Source organism: Patiria miniata, unplaced genomic scaffold, assembly GCF_015706575.1.
Source record: "Patiria miniata isolate m_02_andy unplaced genomic scaffold, ASM1570657v1 HiC_scaffold_6, whole genome shotgun sequence".
Classification (NCBI taxonomy): Eukaryota; Metazoa; Echinodermata; class Asteroidea; order Valvatida; family Asterinidae; genus Patiria; species Patiria miniata.
In genome coordinates this window covers 4,042,468-4,066,351 of record NW_024037073.1, presented here as the reverse complement: position 1 = coordinate 4,066,351, position 23,884 = coordinate 4,042,468, and the positions used below count along the sequence as shown (strand labels likewise).

At 41.6% G+C, this 23,884-nt stretch overlaps 2 protein-coding genes across 2 annotated transcripts in view; one reads left to right on the top strand and one right to left on the bottom strand.

Moving 5' to 3' along the window:
* Positions 1-23,884, top strand: part of LOC119742630 (protein transport protein Sec23A-like) — a 47,724-nt gene that overhangs the window by 6,327 nt on the left and 17,513 nt on the right. Inside the window, exons 6-11 of the mRNA XM_038218758.1 lie at positions 520-602; positions 2,864-3,008; positions 3,963-4,121; positions 5,723-5,838; positions 6,909-7,032; positions 9,023-9,193. Coding sequence (XP_038074686.1) covers positions 520-602; positions 2,864-3,008; positions 3,963-4,121; positions 5,723-5,838; positions 6,909-7,032; positions 9,023-9,193 — 798 coding nt within the window. The remainder of the gene's footprint in view (positions 1-519; positions 603-2,863; positions 3,009-3,962; positions 4,122-5,722; positions 5,839-6,908; positions 7,033-9,022; positions 9,194-23,884) is intronic.
* LOC119742631 (histamine H2 receptor-like) lies at positions 18,930-22,960 on the bottom strand. The gene is made up of 2 exons (XM_038218760.1): positions 21,988-22,960; positions 18,930-19,505 (listed from the first exon to the last, which is right to left on the bottom strand). Exons 1-2 carry the CDS (start codon positions 22,733-22,735, stop codon positions 19,048-19,050), a joined length of 1,206 nt encoding a protein of 401 aa, XP_038074688.1. The 5' UTR covers positions 22,736-22,960; the 3' UTR covers positions 18,930-19,047.

The following is a 23,884-nucleotide window of genomic DNA, read 5'->3' as shown; positions in this document are numbered from 1 at the left end:
TCTCATGGAATTTTGGAAATATCTCAGGAAAATATTGGGGAAAATTAAGGGAAAGTTGTTTTCATAAAGTGCTGGGAAACCTGATCAAAACCTCTGTGTTGGACCTTGGCCAAAGCCTGAGATGTCAGGAACCCCTTTCACACTAGCGAGAATCCGACACGGCTTCGACATAGGTCAAGCACTGCTTTGCTGCAAGCACTTACTCTACTCGGGTAAAATTAAACTCTGCTCAGGACCAGGGTGGAAAAGCTCTACCTGGGTAGAAAATCCCAAATCAATGGTTACCCGTGTACAAACATTCATGTGAATAGTATGTCTCTGCCAAACCATGATCGATCGGACCAGGTTCCTCTCACAGTTAACCCATGAGGGCCACATCTCAGAGCCAACTTGGATTTTTAGATGAAAGTTGATGAACAAATATTAAAAAGCGGTTATTATTTCCGTATTTGTCCCCAAACCCCTTCACAAGTTGGTACAGAAATGTCACTTTGGTTTTGTGGTCTCATCCATCCACAGGAGATGCTCGGCATCGGCAGAACATCAGCCCAGCCACAGATGAGAGGACAGCAGCAGCAGCAGCAGCAACAGCCAATGAACAGGTCAGAAAGTACAAGTACTGCACAAACTCAATAATTAACCCTAACTCTCCCTTTATCCTCAAAACTTAACCAAAGGCAGTAGTGCCGGATTTGGTATGTCAAATACTGGTTGATCGAAATTGGAGGTCTCTGTGAGGTAGAGTTTTTGTTGTTGTTGAGAATTTAGGCAACCTGCCAAACTACGTCATGGGCCAAGTTCGGGCAAGGACCATTAGTCGACTAGTGGTTGATTTGTGACGTACCTTACGCCTGCGCACTGATAGCAACGTGCGAACGTCTCTAGTCAAACGCTGGTCAAAATGTCATCGCAAAACTTCTGGATCCTGGCTCTCTGCTAGCGTTATGAATGCACGCAGCTATTGGTTACCAGCGAAGCAACCAACCCCAGTAGGCTGGTTCCAAATAGTCGACTAGCGTAGTCAACCACCGTCGACTAGACAGAGTTCGGGCAAACGTTAGTTAACCATTGGTCAACTATAGTCCTTGTGCGAACTTGGCCTTGGCTGTTATTGGAGAATTGAGGTCAGCACTATATCTTGACTTCATAAATATCCTGCATTATAGACCAACATGAGCAGGCTGTCACAGTACATTCACGGAAGTCCCCTCAGAGGGCGAAAGCATTATGCCAGTTATTGTACAGAGCAACTGCCCAACGACAGATTATCTGAACAAAAGCTGGCGCAACGCTTTCGCCTTGAGATTTGTCTATACTGTTCATGGAAAGCACCGTGTCAAGTTCTTAAGAGTTGGAGGATATTGAAGGATTGAGGTATCCTACCTGTCCTCAAATTCAAGCAGTTCTTGACAATTTTGAAGGATTTAGGATTTATCTTTGTCAAAAGCTCTTTGGTGGTTTGTTAATCAAGAGGGAAAAAATACATGTAGCGTGGCCTCCACAGTACTACTGCACAGTGTTAATACTCATCAGATTGCAAAAGTTTCTCACAAAAGTGTCCAAGGGATGTGTACATCTGCTGTATGTGTATAAGCATGCTTCCCCTGCCTTTCACAGTTAACATTTTCTGTTTTCATTTATTAACATCAAGTGGTCCTTCCTTTTTTGCTCCATGTGCATATTACGCAGTTCATACTCCCTTGAGGTGAACACAAACTGTCACGGATCGTGAGTAGAGCAAGAGACTCCTATGGAAGACTTCCTTTTTATTTTCTTAACAGGACTTTGATTAGGCCGTGCCTTTAAAATGCTTCAGAATTACCATTCTTTTGCATGTAATTTGGACAAATAGTCCTTATCCCTAGACACTAGTGCAGTTTAGACAACATTTTCATCCCCTAAACCCTAACCCTTGAGGTTGAGGTCAATTGTCTTGAAACCCTTACCCAATGCAACACTGGTCAAGTGTCGTGCCTGCTGAGTGTAATTTGGTCCAACAGGTTAAAAAGAACATCCCAAAGCCAATCTGCCTCAAATTCCATGAGATGCCAACTGCAACGGGATACAACAGTGACATTGATCAAAGGGACTAGTTCCCATTGTCTCAGTCGAAGATAGTGTCCAATGATTGATGGTCGGCCGCTAAAATAAACAATAGCCGCACGCTATGCACTCACATGTACTGTGTGAAGCACGAACAGCGACCTCACACGGCTAGGCTGCATTATGCCAGTCAGTTGGTGCTGGTCGAACGCCTTGGCATTTTGCATTGTGGCCCAGTAAACTATAAGGTGGCATTGACTTAAACACCTGTTGCACTGTGCTACATCTGGCAGGGTTACCTTTAATCCTTTTGGTACTGGGACTTATGTTTCTCTATTCCTGAACTGAAATGGGACCTGTACATGAACCCCCCCCCCCCAACCCCACTCCCGGAAAAGACAGTGTAGCTAAATAACCTGCTCTGCTGGCCAAATGTTCCCCCTGTGGATTTTCTCTTTGCATCACGGGTGGAATGGAGTACCATCAAATAAATATGCTCATATCTGCATTGTTTCCTGGTTATTTAATATTGAGGATAAGTTGTGGACAAGTTCATCTTCAGAAGCCAAATTGATTCAGGTATTAGTGCCAGGATCTGTGCAACTTCTCAAGAACTTTCCTGCAACATCTATCAGCGTTGTCTGAAAAATGAAAGTTGTGTAGAACCCCACAAGTAATACATGAAACAATTGCGGATAAAGGTGTCCACAACTTACATTTATCACGGATATTTAATCAGATTTCTCCTAAAAGTGGCAAAATTAAATTCCAGTTTTTATGTTTAAATCCAATTTTGCTGTTTGTTTGTTTGTTTGAGCAGGTTCCTGCAGCCAGTGCACAAATGCGACATGAACCTGACGGACCTGTTGGGGGAGCTACAGCGCGATCCGTGGCCCGTCGGTGCCGGAAAGCGCCCTCTACGCTCAACCGGGGTGGCACTGTCCATCGCCACTGGCCTGCTAGAGGTAATGTTCAGTGCACTTCCGAGTAAATTGTGAAGATATTACAAGGTTTTGTACAAACATCTACTTGATTATATTTAAGCTGAAAATGTGTCAATGAATGGAATAGAAGTGATTCACCATACAGTGCGTTTCCAAGCATTTGCCTAACAGAATATCATCGTTAATGTTCATTAAAACAGAAAAAAAGTCAAAAATTAATACCATTAGGCAACATCTACAAAGGGATGTTGAGTTGTTCCCATGGTGCACTGTAGGTAAAAGGCATGCAACTTTTCCTTGGATCAGCTGATTCCCTCGTTTTTTACTTCTCATGAATGCCATTACAAATTGAAAAACACTGTACAAAGTCTTGTGTGGTTTGGAATTTCCTTGTTTTTTCCTAAATTCCTAGTTGCATGTCTGAGGTAAAGCAGGATCTATGCTAGACCGCAGACCTGACCTCGAGCACATGTGGACCTTGTTGGTCAAGCTCACATGCACATGTACAAGCACATGCAGAATGAAAACGTAGGCAATGCACAGGGCAATGCATCTTATTGTGTATTTAACCCTAAAAGGGCTGGGGGAGGGGGGGGGGGGTGCGGAATCCGCCCCCCTCGACTTTTTAGTCTCGAGCCTTGCGCATCTTTTGATAGCAAAAACATAAAAATCGGACCACAGGTTGCCGCACACCGAAAAAATTTCAAGGCGAAATCTTTCCTGTATTTGGCCAATTGCAGCTGTGATGAACATTCAACATGCATTTCGTGGACAACAGTCCTACATACGTGCATGCACATATGAGTTGTGCTGCTGAAACATGCAAATGTGTTGTTGGCCATGTGTGCAGTGGGTGAGGTTAGAGCAGCCTATTGCTCCTATCCTGATCTTTATTGAAGTGGTCATGCTTCGGTCTTACTTGTTAGAATCATAGCCATTAAGATGTTCAGATTTCTATTTTTTTTTCCCCCTCAGTGTTCTTTCCCTAATACTGGGGCCCGCATCATGCTGTTCATCGGTGGGCCTGGAACCCAGGGCCCTGGCATGGTGGTAGGCGATGAACTCAAGACTCCCATCAGATCGCATCATGACATCGAAAAGGACAACGCCAAGTACATGAGAAAGGCCATGAAGGTAAAACTTGAAGTAATTATATGATTGGACTGCCATGTGGGAACACTGGATGGCAATTTGTGGCTTTGCGCACTAGAGGCAGTGATGGACACAGTGTTTGCACTTCTTTATATGCACTGATTGAACCTAGTGTAAATGACCAGTTGTCAACTGATTTTCATCAAACATCTAGGGCCAACTTCTGAGACAGACGTAGCTGAGTGCCCCATACGCGCACCTGTATGGGCACCTTATGTGGCCCTCCCACTGGGGCTTTTGAAAGTGGTTAAAAGCGCCATCCTAGTGTTCATGCGAGGAGTCCATTGGCAGTGCAAACTAATTGAGCGAAGTTTCTGTGTCAGTTCTGTACATACAGAATGATAACAGCAGACTCAAGTCGAACTTGAGTCACTATTTTTTGGGCTTGAAGTAATGGCCTGAGACTTGACTTGACTTGGGAAGAAAATGACTTGTGACTTGACTTGAGTAAATTTGACTTGCTGACATTAACACTTGTGTTAAAACAAACACAGACTTCAGGCGCATGCAAAAGTCTGTTGAACAGAAAGCAAAGGACCTGGTAAACATGTAGCGAGCTAGGCGTCCTGCACGTACATGCATGTATGCGGCGATCGTCGAGGTGGTATTTGTGCGATGCATGCTGGTATATGCCATGGAGATCAGTGCCGTTGGCTACAGTTGTGCTACAAGGCACCACATTGCCCTGCTGCACATTAATGATCAGTGTAGGGAAGCATTGCGGAAGCGACATCATCTTATAACGACTGGAAAACGACTACTATCGTCAGTCCGTTATGCAGAATTGAGGCGTGGCAAGGATTCTTCCTATTCAATGAAAATGCTTGGCAAATGAATGTCAAATGTCCTTCAAAAATTCAACATTATTTTTGTAGATATTTGATCACATTTTCAGACTATTTTAAAAGCAAATAAGGTGTTGGAGAGAGCAAATTTGAAAATGGCAAAATGTTATTTTTAAATTCTCTTTACCTGATGCATGCTTAATAAACTCCATCGCGCACACCTACTGTAGACTGATTCCCATCTCTACTACTATGTTCAAATGGACTTAACCACTTCGCGTTGGGATTATTTTGACATTGAACGCAGGATTGTTTTCATGAACTCGATGCCAGACGGGTTTGGGCCGTCATGTGCGGGTAGCACACCCTGATATTTCCGGCCTCGCTCGCTGCAAGGGGGTCGCAGACAGATACTTCCGGCCTCACTCGTTGCGTCCTCACTGGTTGCGTGTTTATCCGTCATCCGTTCTGAATACTGCAAAACGTTTGCGTGTATACACTTTATCTGATGTGAACTGGTTAAAACAAAATTGACTTGTGACTTGTGACTTGACTTTGAAAAAATTGACTTGCGACGTGACTTGACTCGGAAAAAAAATTGACTTGACTTGACTCTGGGAAAAATTGACTTGCCACTTAACTTGATTTCGAAAAATTTGACTTGAGACTTGAATTGACTTGAGAAAAAATGACTTGGTTGCAACTCTGGATAATAGGCGCAACATTCTGGTTAGCAGTGCCATGATAATTGACCCCAGATTTACTGTTAATGAAATGGTTGTATTGGTCTCTGTATAGCATTATGAGGGACTGGCCACCAGAGCTAGCAACAACGGCCACACTATAGACATCTACTCCTGTGCGTTGGATCAGACCGGACTGCATGAGATGAAGACATGCTGTAACTTCACAGGGTAGGATATCTTATCATTCAACTAGATAACTAAATCATTAAATGTAATATTGTGTTGCTTAAATAATGCTTTGCACCAAAGTCTCAAAGTGCTTCACAATTATTATCCCTGTTCAGCAGGCCCAGATACCGGTTTTCTGTAGCAGCCTCATTAGGGCCCAATTTCACGGCGCTGCTAAGCAAAAAAATTGTTTAGCACAAAAAAAGCCTGGCTTATAGAAGCAGTTTACCAGCCAAAACTCCACGTGATTTTCATGCTATAGCAAACAACAGCTGAATACTAATCACTATACATCACATGGAGTTTTGGCTGGTAACCTGCTTTTATAAGCCAGACTTTTTTTGTGCTAAGCAAATGTTTGTGCTTAGCAGCGCCGTGTGTACCCTCACAGGTACTTATACTCTTGGGTGGAGAGAGGTAGTTGTAATAAAGTGTCTTGCCCAAGAACACAAGCATTCTATTCCCTGTCGGAGTTTGAACCACACAACTATTGCTCATGAGTCAAACGACATAACCATTGTCATTCCACAAATTTGCTTTCCTGATGTACAATATATCAAAGCTGTCCGTAACATAGACATTTTGAATTCAAGGTTGCTTAATAGTAGACAGGCCTGTAGCAGGATTTCAATAGAGAGTTGCATAGACTAAAGACATCAGACTGACTTGCACACATATGTTGACCAACATGGCGGACAAGGATCTTCAGAAATTCAACAAGGGAAGCGGGGGGGGGGGGGGGGGGGGGGGGGGGGGGGGGGGGGGGGGGGGGGGGGGAGATTGCAGGGTTGGGGACTGGATGTTGTCTTATTCCAAAGGGGGAGTAGTATTAACATGTATGTGTGTAATTATTTATGTTTGCATAAACATAATAATATCCACATTTAACTCCCATTTTCTGTAGTGTACACTGTTGAAATTACGTGAAACGGATGGCGGATGATCAATATCTTGGAGCTGTTGTATGATGGGACAAAATTGTTTAATTTTGTCCTTTCCAATTTTCAAAAATGTTCTTTTTGTTTGTCTTGACGCTGTTACCACCAATGAATCCATTGTTGTTTTGCCAGCGGTCACATGGTGATGGCAGACTCCTTCAACACCTCCCTCTTCAAGCAGACTTTCCAACGAGTCTTTGCCCGTGATCAGAAGGAAGAATTCCAGATGGCTTTTGGTGCTGTCTTGGAAGTCAAGGTAAGAACAGATTAGGCCAGCATCATTTACAATGTTAGTTGCTCATAAGACATCACAAGACATCACAAGATATCACAAGTCATCACAAGACATCGCACGTCATCACAAGACATAACAAGATACCACAAGGCACCACAAGACACCACAAGGCACCACAAGACATCATAAGACATCACAAGACATCACAAGACACCACAAGACATCACAAGACACCACAAGACACCACTAGACATCACAAGACATCACAAGACATCACAAGACATCTCAAGACAGCACAAGACATCACAAGACATCACAAGACATCTCAAGACACCACAAGACACCACAAGACACCACAAGACACCACAAGACACCACAAGACACCACAAGACACCACAAGGCATCACAAGATACCACAAGACACAACAAGACACCACAAGACACCACAAGATACCACAAGACACCACAAGACACCACAAGGCACCACAAGACACCACAAGACACCACAAGACATCTCAAGACACCACAAGACATCACAAGACATCACAAGACATCTCAAAACACCACAAGACATCATAAGACACCACAAGACAACACATTGCACCCACACAACACCACAGACACCAGAAGACATTACAAGCCATAACAAATCATCACAAATCATCACAAATCATCACAAATCATTACAAATCATCACAAGTCACCACAGCTCATAAGTCAGTTGACAAGCTGTTTAAATGAACTGTGATAAAGGCATTCCTTCATTATTGTTCATTCCTTGTTTCTTAAATAATATTCATAAATACCTCAGACAGTTTAGCCATTCCTATTGGTCGAGAGCCCGTCACGTGGCCGGTATTAAACGGATGATAAAGACATGGCTAGCTGGTCTTAAACACTTTTCCAGTGTCACAATAAAATGTGGACTCCTAAAAATCCAGTGCCTCTTACCGTTTCATTGGTTGAACGTTCACAATCCTCACGTAGGCATGCGCAAAACTACCAGGGAGTCAGAATTTTTTAGTTCTAAATTCAAAACGCAACGCGCCAGGTGCGTTCTGCGCGACATCGCGTAGAACATGATACGCGCGCGTCAATCTCCATAAAAGGGTTGTTTTCATCTTACTCGCCAGCTGAACACTCCATTATTTTGCAGGAGGGATGTTTCAAAAAGCATAAAGTGAATTTGTTGAACAAAATCGGGATGTTTTGAACGAATTATATGATTTTTTTTTACCGAAAAGGTATTTATGAATGGGAATAAATATGTACTCCGTCGGTATTTATCACTCTGTTTAATACCACTTAGAGTCTGGGTGCTGATAATTACCCTCGCCTCCGGCTCGGGTAATTATCAGCACCCAGACTCTAAGTGGTATTAAACTGAGTGATAAAAACCTCCGGAGCACACATTTATTCCCTTAATAATACAAAATTTATAATGTGCCCTAATCATTAATAAAATGCTCTAAGCCTTATGTTTTGGCTTGTTATTGACTTGATGACAATTCTGATATAGACCCTTTGAATAGAACAGCCATCTTCGAGGTTTTTTTTTACTTTTATGAAATACGCTAAAGGTTAACTCACATGTATACCTGTGGAACCATAGCACACATCTCAAAGATAGCTGTAGTGCTGAGTATCAATTGATTCCCCGTCGCAGTTCAACAGATCCAAATTGATGTCAGCACCCAATTTGATGGCTCAGCTTTCTATTAGCAAAAAACCCCGCTTACTGTAGCAGAAAATACTGTGCTTATAGTTCGCATATTTTACTGTTTATTGAGGAATTTGTGCTTATAAATGCTTTATTGGGTACATCCCGTAAGTGCGGATTCTGTGTTCGCCAGCGCTATTAGCACAAATGGTGATCGTAAGCGTTGATTTCTGTGGTTAGCAGAACCATGAAATTGGGCCCTGATCCGAATCAATCAATACTCTTGCCATTAATGTGAACTTCGACCTTTGATTCTCCCTGGTTGACCCTTGACCCACCGTGTCATTTCAGACCTCGCGTGAGCTGAAGGTGTCTGGCGCCATAGGCCCGTGCATCTCAACGAATGTGAAGGGGCCGTGTGTCTCAGACACAGAGATTGGTATGGGGGGAACCACACAGTGGCGATACTGCGGTCTGACACCGCAAACAACGGTGGCGCTGTTCTTTGAAGTTGTCAACCAGGTACGTTTTTCTCCTTACACTTTTTGTTGGTCTCAGGGGATAAGCCTATAGTCCTCTCTGTATTTGTCTCACTGATGTACTTACTGACTGACTGGCTGACTCCCCGACTGACTCCCGACTGACTGTCACATATGACATAGACTGGTTGTAGACTGGTAGAGGGCCGGGCAGTGCTATTGTATAGGATTACGCTGCCATGCAATGGAGTGTATACGCCTCGACCAGGCCACATTCACTTTTTCTGTGAACGTCTTGGTACCAAACACTGACTAGTCTAGTCACAGACTACCGTGTTGAAATTTACCCAATTGTTATCTGCGTGGTTGATTGAACAGAAGTTGAGGTCAACAATTTTGTGAAGGCCACATACATGAAAAGCCTTCCAGTGAATAGCCACTCTGAATCAACTGAAAAGAATATTTGTGCTCTTGGACAAGCTAAACTAGGTTTTGCTTTTTTTGTTTCTTCTGCGTAGAGTAATGGTAGATGTACAGTAGTACATGAGTAAAAACCCTGACCCCCTAGGGCCTTTTTGTTAGGAACCATCCTCAATCTTTCAAAATCCTCTGAAAATTTTGCACTTCTGTTCAAATGAAGGACACCCCAATGCCTCAATCCTTCACAATCGTCAGACAGTCCTGCCTCTCAAAATGCATTCATCCTCAATCCTCCAAAATCCTGATGTGCTAAGACACCATTCATCCTCAATCATCCTCAATCCTCCAAAATCCTCCAAAACAGCCATGAGGATTTTGGAGGGTAAGGGATTTATAATACCCACTTGTACTGCACCCGAATGTGAATGTTAATTTGAAATAAATGCAACATGTGTTCATTTGACATGAATGCGAAATTAGCCGGAATTTGAATGTGTTCATCGTCAAAGGTGCGTTCTTAGTATTACCCTTGCAGCACAGGAGAACATGTCATAGACTTGTGATCCATAGATGCTCGGTAAACAGAAGTGAAGTACATGTGCTTGGTAACCATAGTTACACTCTGGTAACATAGCAATGATGGGAAATAAATAGCCTTTGGCCTCTTACTTTATGTAGCCAGATCAATCAAATGTCTCCACGTTGATGGTAGGCATGCTTACTGTCCACATAGGGCAGTCAAGTTGGATTACAATGTAATTGCATTACTATGTCATTACATGCATTCAAGTCACGAATGGAAAGGTTTGTCAACGTACCTTGGACACTGTCTTGATTGCCTGTATGTGTCATGTTAATGCTCTTGCCTTCAGTGAAGTGTTGAAGAGCTTCATAAGGCTGGAATTTTACCTTATAGTAGCCAGGTTTTTTGGCCATCTTATACCTGGAGGGGGGGGGGGGTGGGGTGGGGTGGGGGTATTAATTTTGCCCCTCCCCCTTCTGTTCTCGGAACAGACATTTTAGTAGCGTATTTCAGGCCTGATACAAAGTTGTAACTCAATTTGGACAAAGTCTTTTGTACAGTAGTTATAATCATTACGTTTCATGCTTCTGCCGAACTGTAGTTGGAAGCTACATGGCCATTGGTAGACAAAAGCTTTTCCATTACCTTGTGTTCACTATTTGAAATTTTGCACAACACCGCACCTGCAAAACAACTGCAAGACATCAATCTATAGTGAAGGCTGGCGTGAATAAAAAATAATTTTAAAAATTGTACTGGGGACAGATTTTGGCCTGTTCCTCGGCCCTCCGAGGGTTAAAATCCATGCAATGGGGACTCAAGCATGGAAACATACTGGTTGTGGAAAAACACGGAAAGGTCTGTTAGGCTCCATGCACAATTGCTCCCTCAAAGAGGTGGCTATGAAAGACACCGTACATAATGCCTGAATAAATCCCTGTCATTGATAGGTGGGTTTTTGATATTACGTGTCATTGAATTATTCATCCCAACCCACGGCCTGGCCTCATTGCAAAAGTAGAAGTTCCATTCCATGGTAAATAGAAGTCCCAATGCACAGTCACACCATTCAGGCATAAAAGCAAGTAATGAATGTTTGACATTCGTGCAATAGAAAGAAAAAATTCATGTGGTGATGCGTACCTCTATTATTATTCTTACCATTGCACTCATAAACATTTAGCACCCACTAGAGAATACACGACCAGGTTCTTGCACATCCCATTAAAGATGATTAGTAGTGCTCACTGAATGTTGAATGCACACAGACCAGTGTGATATACACCTGCCGATGACAGCAAGACAAAGAGACAACAACAGATACATTGTTGCCCTGTTGTCATTGTTTAATTAATGAGATCCATTGTTGAGAACAGTCCTTGCATGTCTGTGTAATAGAGTGTCAAATAATTGGAACAAAAGGAAACACAGTGATAAATTATGACTGAGTGCACGCTCACATACACATGTATATCCCATGGATAAAAGGTTTTTGTCAAAAATAGCAGCCATGCCGGTTCGTAATTCAGGTGAATTCCATTACAAAGCGAATTTGTTAGTGAAACGGCCAACGTCACACTGTATTAACTGCAGTTGTTGACGTCATGAAATTTGTTTCGCTTTCACCTTCGCACAAAGAATGAACCGGCCTTTGGTGGTAGACTGGGCAACTACACTTAAATTCCCTTGTGAAAAATCCTCCATGCGTTGCAAGTAACAAGAGAAAAGAGAAAATAAAAGTTAATTAATTGTAACAGTAGTGCTGGAACAATATTAAATATTGGGTTTAGCCTCTCACCGACCTATTTTTATAACCACTGTATACTCAGTGTTGTCACGAGCATAGTGAAGCAGTCTCTTGGGAACAAGACTATCCTTCAGATGTTATTTTTACTCGCCAGGTCTTATCGGTTTTAAGTACCAGCAAAGACCGACTCAATCCTCGCTCTTATTTTGCCCTTATGATACCCCCTCTTTTTATTCCACATCTTAACCTCAGATTATGGACTTACCGATTGTTCCTTTAATTGCTTTTTGGGAATGGAGGCCGTGTGATGGAAACGTTTGGCTGTTTTGACAGCAGTAGTGTTTATTGGCCGTTTCATGTGGAAGGTTTCGAAGCCTCTTGCAGGAATTTCTTTGAGTAATTGGCCGTGCGGTTGGCTGTCCTACACACAGAGTAATTCACTCGGAGTTCAACGAATCCCAAGTGTCTATCAAGGCTACGTGTCAGTAAAATTGCTCAGTTGCCGTGAAATAAGTGGTCTTACCATAGGGCTGGTCAGACCTGCTGATCAAAAAATCAAGAAAACACGACAATCAGAATGTCAAAGGTTTGAATTCCTTGCACTGTTTCTTTGTTAAATTGTTGGTGTTTCTTAAAAGCACGGAAAAGCGTTTCAACATTTTCAAAATTTCTTTAAACTATGGTATTAGTAGAGTTTTATATGAGATTTTTGTTTCATGCAGCTACCTCCCTAGTCTGAGGATCAGATATTCACATGTGTATACATGTTTGTTTATGATGTAAATAGAGGATTTTCCTTTGTCCTCTTCCTTTTCCTTGGTTCTTACTTTAACTTTTCTGCAACAGCTCTCATTGGTTTTGCACACGTTTTCTAGGATGACCTCGATTTGGTTCCTGTCCTCGATTCACCGATGATGTTGCGCGTGTGTGTCCCCGATTTACACCATAAACAAACGCAGAGCCACACTACGAATGTCTAATATATCCTAACATGCCAGTTTTATGCGACCCTGCGCACCAGCCAATTGGTGTCGACTTTAGAAACTGGGACATCATTTCGATGATGCGACAGTGGACTAAGCTGTTGATTGGTCAATTGGGTTGCCATGTACATGTATTTGTAATAGAACAACAACGGGTTACGGAAGACCCGATAGAAGGCGCCCGCTGAATGGTCAGAATCTGTAGATCAAGATGCAGCCTCGTTTTGCATAATTAATGGCAGCATCTGCGCGAATATCATAGAGGCTTATTATGTGATGTACATGTAACTGTGTCACAACAGAAAGACACTGCACATGAAAAAAGAAGACACTATGGAGTGTGGAGAGCAGTGAAGTGTTACTGATGCAGTGGAGACATTTCTTTGTTCTCGTGTAGTAAAGTGTTCAATTTTGAAAGTGAAATTTCAAAATGCTCTTATTTTAACCAGAATTAGTTTCCTTGGCTGAAATTTGGACTTGATATCCCTTTTCTAAAACTCTTCCATTTGCGACAAATCAACCCACCTTGGAAATTCCTAGTTTTTGAGTAAAACCCATATATCTATTTCGTGAAAACCTTGTGGAGACCTATTCATCTATAGAAATTGCCCTGTGGAGACCTTTACAATGTTTTGTTCCCTATTGTGTGTGTGTCTCCACAAGGATACGAATTTGTGGTCAGGGATTTGAAGTGTTATCCATTCTCCGTAGAAGATTACCTCAAATGAATTTGAAGTGTGGGTGCTTTCTCCATTGACATCAGCGGTTTTTACGACCCTTGAAGGGTTGCAAAATGCAAAAGACTACATGTACATGTAGGAGGATTGATTAAAAACGGGCAAGGAGAAGTCACAATGGGGGTCCTTAGTCTTAATATGCTCTCAGCTTCTCCGGTTGTTTGTTGAAGTCGGTATCTCTTGCTGTTTTATTTCCTCAACAAAAGTGATGTGGCCTGGACAAATCACGGGGGAGCCAGATGGCTGTTAATTATTTACCCGATCTGCAGGGTAGATTCTTCAAGATTGAGACAGTTTCGCCGACAAACGCTCTTCTCAGTTTGATGACGTTATTTGCTTTGTTGTTCAAGAATGCGAGCACATGTGCCACTGGGACTGAGTTCTTAATGGTTGCTTTTTATCAAGAAAATTATCATCTCTGTGGTTTGTTTATTGGTCGGAGTTTCGAACTTGAAAACATATTCCCTGCTTGCGAAGCTGAGGGGCATATGGGGTGGGCATGCAATTTGTCTCTTGGATGAGCTGATTTCCGCTTTTTTTACTTATCTCGTATGCCAATAATAATGGGACAAAAACACTGCAGAGGGTCTTTTAAGGCTTGGAGTTTCCTCTAATCTTTTTGGGTGTCTTCCCAACTGAATGCCTGAGAAAACTGTTTTTACCATGTTCTTCTGTATGTGTGTGCATGGGTGCGTATGGACATTAAAGCAATCTCTTTCTGCAAAATAACTCAAGAGACTCAGCTTAGGCCAAAAAAAAGTCTCCGGTTTCTGGTATGCGCGCGCGTCGCTGTAGCCATGCGTGTCGGCAAAATGAAAAAGTTTTTTTTCAATGTGAGATGATGTCTCAAAACCGCCAACTCACTGGTTTGACAGGCATCCTGCTGCTGCACAATTTTAACGTTTTTTTAGATGGGGTTAAAATCGAGTATAGGCTTTATGTGGCCTCTCTGGACTCCCATATATTTTGCACTAAATTTAGTCTGGCACCATTTGCAGTCATCAGCCGACATTTGAAGGGAAAAAAAGAGTTTAAAAAAACCCAAAAAGCTGCGTCGCCGCACCACTTTTGGGGCAAGCTCCATACCAGAAACCGGAGAATTTGTTTGGCCTTATCAACTTAACAGAGACTTCAGTGGTAGGTTTGAGCATAGTAAAGTGCTCAAAATACTCAGGAATTTCCAAAATAGATAAACACAACAAAATAAAACAATAACTTCCCCCGCAGAGTCTTTAATCATAATCAAGACAGCATGGTCGTGTATTTAATTTCCTGTTCTGTCGGTAAGCAATCTTGCTTGTCATCCTGATTACAGTATGGACTGTATAGCAGGGGACCTGGATCCAGCAGATACATCAGGACAATGTCATTTATTTTGGCGAAGCATTTAGCGAAAACACAACATTTGTTTCATAGTAGCGACTCAACCAACAAAAACACAAACATGAGACCCACGTTGGAGTCAAGCCTGCATGCCTTGATGATAAATGTACTAGTAATTTCCGTTGAAACGTCTTAGGTTGCTCTTCAGTATGGCAATCTAAAATGGAATTGAAAGTGGTTTGTGTGATTAAGAACCAGTGTCTAGCACATGTATGTGAATGACCGAGTATCATTTCAGTCCAGTATCCGGTCTGTTAGTGTGACGTCAGTTCAGTTAAAACCACGCTCACTGGCCCTTGAGTAGCATTGGAAGGTTTTTGGAACCATTTGGAACCGGACCTCGAGCGTTTATCCAATAGGCCGTAGTAATCAGTGGACAGTGGTGCGCGCGTGTATGACCTTTTTACTCACGAACCGGATTGTTATTTTGTTTGTGGCCAAGTTGTCCTCCTTGCATATATACATTGTATACAGTATACGTTATTCATTGCATGTACATGTATACAGCAAAATCCATGTGTTTCCATGGTGGAAATTCCAAAAAAAATATAACAAAAATATTTTTTAAAAATACGCGAGGGCCTCAACCACACCAGTTGATAAAGACACCGTGATGGTGTCGCAAGCTCCTGATATGAGCTCTGTAACTCAAGTCCCAGAAAGGTATCTTTTATTTACTTAAAAAAAAAAAAAAATAGAAAAAGACAAATAAAAAAATCCAAGACTGATAAATTTAATTTCCTGTATATTGGCTTTGATTCGTTTGTCAAGGTACCCTTGCTTACATGTACGGTATATCAAATCTGACAGGATGATTAAAGTTGTCATGATTGAAGGCCAGATATCTGACAAAGGACCTACTATGTGTGCACGTTAATGTACATATTGCTTGAATCTTACAGACATTACATTACTGCCCAAAGTCACCATGCTAACAGCATTAGCAATGCTGCAAACCTAGAAATGGGGCTCACTCAGAGAGAATGCAGCTTTTTATCACAAGTAATCAATCAGCACACATATTTGAATTCCAAACGTGCTCCAATCAGCAAGGTTATGTACAAATGTGCATAGCAGGAAAGTTGACATTTAATAGATGTGTTTGTCATTTTGCTCCTTTAGTTTGCTTTAAACATAGCTTTAAACAAGTTGCACACTACCTTGTATAAACAAATGTAGGGTACATTTAATGTACCTACATTCAATCTAGTCGAGTGACACAGTACATACAATTACTGCGCCTCGAGCAAATGCAATCATGCCCATTTTTTAATGGATGAGAAGCGGTTTTCTTTATGGAGGCCCTATTTTTTTGGCTGAAATTGAATTCCATCAGAATATGGGCACAAGTAGGCCCTGTTTTCAGTTAAAAGTAATTGGGCAGTTTCACAGTGTTGGACTTACATTTTGGACAATTTCACAGTGTGCATAATTATAGTTGTAATCATAAAGTGTATTTTAATTCCGATATATCACATCAGACAGTAACTACGATGATTTAAAAAAGACAGGTTCGAAACGCTATGGTGTTGGATGTACCGTACGTGTACTTACTCAAGCTGTTTTTATTGTGTACCCATTAATTAATTGTTCAGTTGCAAGTAAGAGCTGAACTGTTGAACAGTTTTAATGAATAAACTATATTTCAATAAAATACAGAGAAAATACAGTTTCAAAATGATAAACATGTTATCATTTGTGGTATTTGGAACATTTTGAAATGTTGGCATTGAGGTTTGATCTGTGGAATTGCCCTGAAGTTAATACCTGTGTTGCTTTATTGTCATTAAAAACAAATGGCGAGATTTCCTTTTCATGGGGGAATTAAGCATGTTCAACCCAAACAGTCCCAAATCCTTCAATTTTCACATGATTTTTCCAAGCGAGGGAGTTCAGGGTTAAATATCTACAATCACCCTCTGGCCTCTTCATTTTTTGTTACTCTGCCATCCAATTTGTGTATATTACTGGTACCTCCGGTAAGTGTATCTTAAACTTCAAAGTGCTGCTTAAACTAATTGGACTATTGATGGGTATTGCACTTGTCAGGCAGAATTAGGAAATCATCGCCACAATCCAGAACATGTTGGCCCTCATTACAAATCAGGGGTTACCTGAAATGTCCGTAAACATCTCCATCAGTTATTCGCTAGGTCAGTAAATCCGTCACTGTTTTCATGAACTGAAAGGCATGCGCCGTGTGCATGCAGTTTGTGAGAACCAATCAATAAATTTGGTTTCACGGACTAACACGCGGGTGTGTCCCTGCACTTCGTAGACTAATTTTGGTTTCTTATAAATTGAAACGTATAGCATGTGGATGAAATGCAATTAAGAGAAAAACGCTTTGAAAGGTTTGACACAAATTTACTCCATCCATATATACTTGTGGGGTTACAGAAACTTTTAAAAGTACACGTATGTGGTACTGTAAAGTATGCGCGTGTGCCGAGCACTCGCGCACTACCGAGTGTCAATTCGTGGTGTCGGTGATGAATTGTCGGCATAAGACTTGCACAGACTTGCAGCATCGCAAAAAACATTGAAAATGTACTAAATTTGTATTGGCATTTGTGAACAACAGAGGAAGATTTTGTGATGTGAGGTAGGCCTATTGAATTGAACTCAATGTGAAGGTATCCAATTGATGACCCATACAGGGTGAGTAAACAAAAATGAAACCCAAATGTCGGGACCACTGTTTTAGTGAAGTTCTGCATGTAGCACTTTCAAAATCTAGGATATGAAAGCTCAATTCATAAGCTTTCTTTTAGTCCAAACTCATCCAAATCACTGATGCACTTTTCCAGTTACGGAGTTTTAAACACAACAGCCGTTTTAAAGGGAATATACATCATTTGCTTTTGCTGTAATTTTCAGAAATGGATGGAATTGGGGGGTTGGAAATATATAGCAAATATAGTTACACTGACATTTGGGTTCGAAAATGCTATAAAAACCAAGAAAAACGATCATTTTCCTGTAGTCTGGTTCCCTGACTCCATATAAGAAGAAACAGAGCAGTTTACATACATGTACATTGGGGAATTGTAAGGTCAGGGAACCAGTCTAGCTGGCTTGTACCCGTTCATACATGTAGGTGTGTAATCGATTGTAAACAAGTGCGATGGTCAATTGGGGCCAGTATTTGAAAAAAGCCAGCTTTTTCCAACGCTGGTCGGCCGACCAGCGTTGGAAATTGATGCAAAAATACCACTTTTCTTGAAAATGACAGTATACCAGGTGCCATGATTTTACAGGATGCTTAACACTGTCATTCACCAACAGTCCAGCAAGGTATTTCAAAATGATTTGGTAGTTTTATTTTTTGATGTTTGCAAATGTTGTATTTTCCCTTTAAGATTCTGTCCACGGATCACAAAAAAGTTCGGTGTTCTTTCAGCAAAACGAAAACAAATCACATAAGGATGTGTGTGAATCGTTTTCGTTCTGCTGAAAGAACGCACACCTTTTTTGTGATCCGTGGACAGAACTTTAAAATGGTGGTTGTGTTTAAAACTCCGTAACTTGAAAAGTACATGAGTGATTTGAATGAGTTTTGTACTAAAAGAGAGCTTATGAATTGGGCTTTCATATCCTAGATTTTGAAAGTGCTACATGCAGAACTCCACTAAAACAATGGTCCCAACATTAATTTTGGGTTTCTTTTTTTGTTAGTGCACATTCAAGTCGGACTCACTGTTGTTTAAAGGTAATGGACACCACGTGCAAACATTCAAAAAGGAAACTCTCAAAATATCATGAAGTATCCTACTTGATGGTGATGAAATGATAGCATCAAACGTTGTGTGAAATCAGTGCGTCTAGCATGCTGTCATTTTTGAGAAAAAGGAATTACCATCATTTCCTTGCGATGGTTGGGACCAAACCATCACGCCTTCAATGTTTATGAAACCTGTATTTGGGTCCAGAAAAATGAAGATGCATTTTCACAGTTTTCTCATAAGTAAGTGTATGATATCTACTGAGCTGAAATTTCGACAGGTGAGTTGTTTAATAACCTGCTTCAGATTTATTGTATTGTTCATCCTTGAATAAGCAAAACACAGCTCCAATTTTTCTCGGATGGTGGGGGTCACATGGTCAGAGACTTTCAATGCGCATTAGCGATCCTGACACAGTGCTGGCCAACGCTTCATGCAGGCTCCCAGCGCAGTCGGTCTCCGCAATATCTCCACCCCCGCCGTCTTCCAGATTGTCATTGGCTGCTCGCCCGCGAGGATGGTCAAGCAGTATGTCCTTGCAAGACGTTCGCACCGCCATGTCTACCCGATTCCCATTGTTCAGGACCTTGCCGGCGTTCCCAAGACCCCCGGGGCCCGGCCTCAGGATGCCCGCTGACCGCAGCAGTCTGACACCTTGACTCCTCAGGGCTTGGCGGAATGTCCTGTTGAGCAGGGAGTACAGCCAAGGGTTGATGGCGGAGCTGAGGAACGTGAGCCAGAGGGAGGTGGCCGTCAGGATAAAGGGAAAGTCGGTGTTTGCGTTGGCCTGCCACAGGCTAAGAATGGTGAAGGGGATCCAGCAAACCAGAAACACACCTGTTATTAAAAACCAGTGAAAATAAAGCGGGAATTGACCAATTAGCTATCACATTGCATTGTATTACATTGTATTACATTGTATTTATTCCTTGATGAATCTGAGAAACCATATTGTGCTGGGGGTGGTTTGGTGCAGTTGACTAATGGGTTAAAAAGACAATAGAATTGGTCCTGCTGCACATGCGTGTACTTCCTTTCATGTGTCAGTCTTAAAGCTATAGTCCATCATTTGCAGCCATCCGAAAAAGTATTATACTGGCGTATTATTGTTGAAAAACATACTTGGTTGAAAGATAGTAAGTGGACTAAACTCCCTGTGAAATTAATCTTTCTGGCAAGCTGTCATTTTGAAGTAATCAACGAAAGAAGGCCTTTCCAACGGTGCGTCTTAAGACGCACCGTAGGAAAATTTAAATTAGTAGTTCGTTTTGTTATTCGGCGCAGCGCGCGCAAGCATTGGCATGATGCACAGGCGCGCGTCGTTGCTATAATTCGTCGGATCAGTGTGCAACATCGCGTATAGCTGGAATTCAAAACAATTCAAAACATGATTCAGCAACTTTTGATTTGAAATTGAGATCCTAAAATGCCGTTTTTATCGGAATATACTGCTGAAGCTGAGCTGAAACTTCATCAGGTTAGTTGTTCAGTATCCTTCATTAGATTTTGAACACTTTTGTTGCTTCAAATGAACAAAATGCACAAATTACAAATGATGGACTATACCTTTAAGTGTCCGTCTGTCACTGACGACATGTTGAAAGGAAGAGCCCACAAGTGTTGAAATTCTGTCTAGACAATCATTTCGTTTTGTACAAAATGTGCAGAAGAGTTCTAGCATTTCTATACAAACACTGTTTTGTGTTTATAGAGTATCCAAGTGTGACTTCATTTTGAACCGGGAAGTGTAGTGCAAACGAATGGAGTAAGCGGGCGTGTTGGTTCACGGGCTGAATCACGCGCTAATGTCTTTTACACATGTAATTGTGCGCGTGATGTATTCACTTCGGTACTCTATACATGTACCAAAGATACACGTACTGCTGTAATTAATGTCCTGTTTTTAATGTACGGTACTTGTTTTTCTTTTATCAAGTACATGTACATGTACATGTGAACATTTACATGTACCAAGTAATCTTTCATGTACCGGTAGCTATAATGAATTACCACTAAATACATGCACATGTACCAAACAATATTTTGTATAGTTTATAATTAACGACCACTATACATGTACATGTACCAAACAATATTTTGTTTAGTCCATTGTGTTCATGACAGCACGCTCCACCATACACTGTGTACTAGTTTTCAAAAAGGCATTTTCAATTTTTAAGTTTTCCTTGTCACTATGCTATAAAGCGGTAAAGATGTACATGTTTGTGTTTATGTGTAATACTCATTAGGCTACGGTTGATCACCCGTGTAGGAGTGACTCTAATATTCCGATCAAATTCAACACAAGGTCTTTGAATTTCAAGTTTTTAAAATAAAAGCAATGAATCTTTGAACTCGTTTTTAATTTTTTTAAACTACAAACTATTTTATACCCAGAAATACCTGGGCGCTATCCAATCGTTTCAACAAAATGCATTCGGTAAACTTAGGACATTTGGGGAAACGAGCAGGATCCGACACCTTTTTTTTGCCGCGTCTATTTTTAGCCGTGACAGCTACCTGACTTCGCCAGAAATGTCAGAACCTTTTGGTGTGGGAACCAGACTAACCAAAACCTGACCCCTGTCCACATGCGAAGCTTGAATGAAAGCACATAATAACTGTAAATAACTGCCTGTTTCAGCTCAACTAATGCTACATTTAAAAGCCTTTGTACATGCATGCACATTTGTAAGCTTGAACCACTGCGATACGGGAAATCAATAGGAACAAAATCATGCAAGGCGTGAAGTTATTATTAAATTTAACACCTCGCACCCTGCAATAATGAAATCATATACAAAAATCAACTATTTTGCCCATGAGACCCATCTGTTGAATCACTCTGGCTTTGTAAAAGAGAAGCTGACCGCTCACTTTAAGAAAAAAAGGTCATAAAAATGCTTGGACAATTCCATGGTTACATACCAGACTAAAACATTTTAGATTCCTTTTATTGTCATGTTGATGTTGCCTTTATTGAAATAAAAAGTACATTTACATGTACTGTCTCGTTTCATTTTATCAAGCTTTTATAAAATCTGCACTTTCATTCGGAGATCGCCATAAATTATGATTTCAAATTGTTTACTAGTCATATTTCAGAGGTCTGGGTAACAGGACACCCACGTAATGTACATTTACAGGGAGACAATTATTGGTTATTTACATCTGATGCAACAAAGATATTTCGCCTTGCCTGTACCAAGCAAAACTGTCAACATGGTATAAAACACGTTATTAACATTCTGTTATTGAGCATGAAAAAAAGCAGTTGCCTCTTTCTTAAGAGTAGATTAACTAGAATGTGCATACCCACCTGCCATGACAGCGAGTATCTTAGCAGCCCGATAGTCTTTAGTTTTTGGAGCTACAAACATGCAGTGTTCCTTGTTACATTCCACAATCTTCCTCTTGGCATGGGAGCAGGCAATCCTCCCGATGGACACGTAAGTGTAGCACATGATTCCCAGGGGCACAAAGATGGCAAGAATGGGTATAACGATCGCCGTCACCACGTGGCTGTGGTAGTTTAGCAGACAGAAGGTGTACTGCGGAAGAAACGCGTAGGCCTCGTGTTCCTGTTCGGCAAAGGGGAAGGCAGCGTTCAGCGTTGCCCCGAGCCAGATCAGAGCAATGGCGATGATCGCCCGTCGACGGTCCACAAGTTGGTGATACTTTAATGGGCTGTTGATTGCCACGAAGCGCTCCAAGCTGATGCAGGCGAGGGTCCAGGTGGAAGCAAAGCACAGGAGGGTGTATAGGAAACCGAGCAGGGTGCAGGGGACGTGACCGTAGCTCAAGTTGGGGTTGAGAGTGCTGCCAGCTGCAAATGGGAGGAGGAATAAGCCGGCGGCCATGTCGGAGACGGCCAGATTGAGCAGGAACCCACTGGTGATGGTGCGGAGCTTGTGCGAGCGGACGATGACCGTGATGACCAGTGAGTTGCCAAGAGTGGTCAGCAGAATGGTCAGGATGTGCAAGAAGGCCAGAAAACTTACAAAGCTGGAGAGGTCGTTGTCCAAGTCTGGACTGAAGGATGCATTGCCATGCTGAGTCCGATTCATTGCAAGCAGGCCACGGTACCACGCAAAGATGGAATCTTTCCGAACCAATCGGTGCCGTCCCTCCAAATCACAGTGCGTGGATCTTAAAAAAGATACGAGGAAATCAATGAGATTGGAATGATACGTGTATGTCTGTTATAAGCTCTTGTTTGTTGTAAAAAGGTATTCTTTTAAAGTGTCTAAGTCATTGGTGACATAGCGTGCTGTAAGTATATTCCAAGCACAGTTCTTCAAAGTCACAAACCTACATGTATAAGGATGAAGTCAATCATTAATAATGGAATAAATGTGTGCTTGGCCAGTTTTAAACACTTTGTTTAAGACTGGTTGGAGTCTGGATGGTAATTATCAGCATCCAGACTCCAACCCGTCTTAAACATTGTGTTTAATACTGGCCAAGTTCTTTCCAATTCAGAAATACCTTTTAGGTCAAAAAATCAAAAACAAGTCAAAATTATATAGTTCCAACGATTTTGTAATTCTTCATGTTTTTTGGGACACCCCTCCAGCTACATGTATACAATGGTACATGTATGTCCAGTCTCGCGAGTAGTGGAAAACAACTCCTTATTATATGGAGATTGGCGCGCCCATTGCGCGTACTGCGCAATTAGGCGCAGAGCGCAGCTGTGCTGGTGTGTTGTGAATTAGGACTGGGATGTGCTGACTCACTGTTAGTGGGCACAAAAAGTGGGTCGCAGTTAAAGCGGTATTTGTCTTCCAGTTGATTGAACAGCATACTGTTACTGAAAGGCGGCTACTCGATACTGCATTGAAACTAAATTGGTTACAGGACAGGGTAAATAATCAACCAACTCTTATCCAGTTAGATTTTTGACATGAAAGCATCTGTCTTGCCGGCTCTGGAGGACAAAAGAACTTTGCCGATCGACCTGAAATTAGGCTAATGACAAAATGGGGAGGAAGGTTGTGATGAAAATCGTGACCAGAGCTCACAAAGCTTATCGAAGGATACTTGTACGTGCATTTCTCAAGAACTTGCTACTAATAATTGTATTAACAGCCCTCCATTGCTCATTGTTGTCATTTTATTTTTAGACTGTCAAATGCTCTCAACATCCAACAGGATTTTCAAAATTTGTCCAATTTTTGAAAACTTGATATGCCAATAACAAATTTACAATATTT

Excerpts from the sequence above, each read along its gene's own strand:
- LOC119742631 (XM_038218760.1), bottom strand. The coding sequence starts at position 22,735 with ATGAATCGGACTCAGCATGGCAATGCATCCTTCAGTCCAGACTTGGAC. Across the intron at positions 19,506-21,987 it reads GATACTCGCTGTCATGGCAG|GTGTGTTTCTGGTTTGCTGG; the intron begins GTGGGTATGCAC and ends TTTTAATAACAG.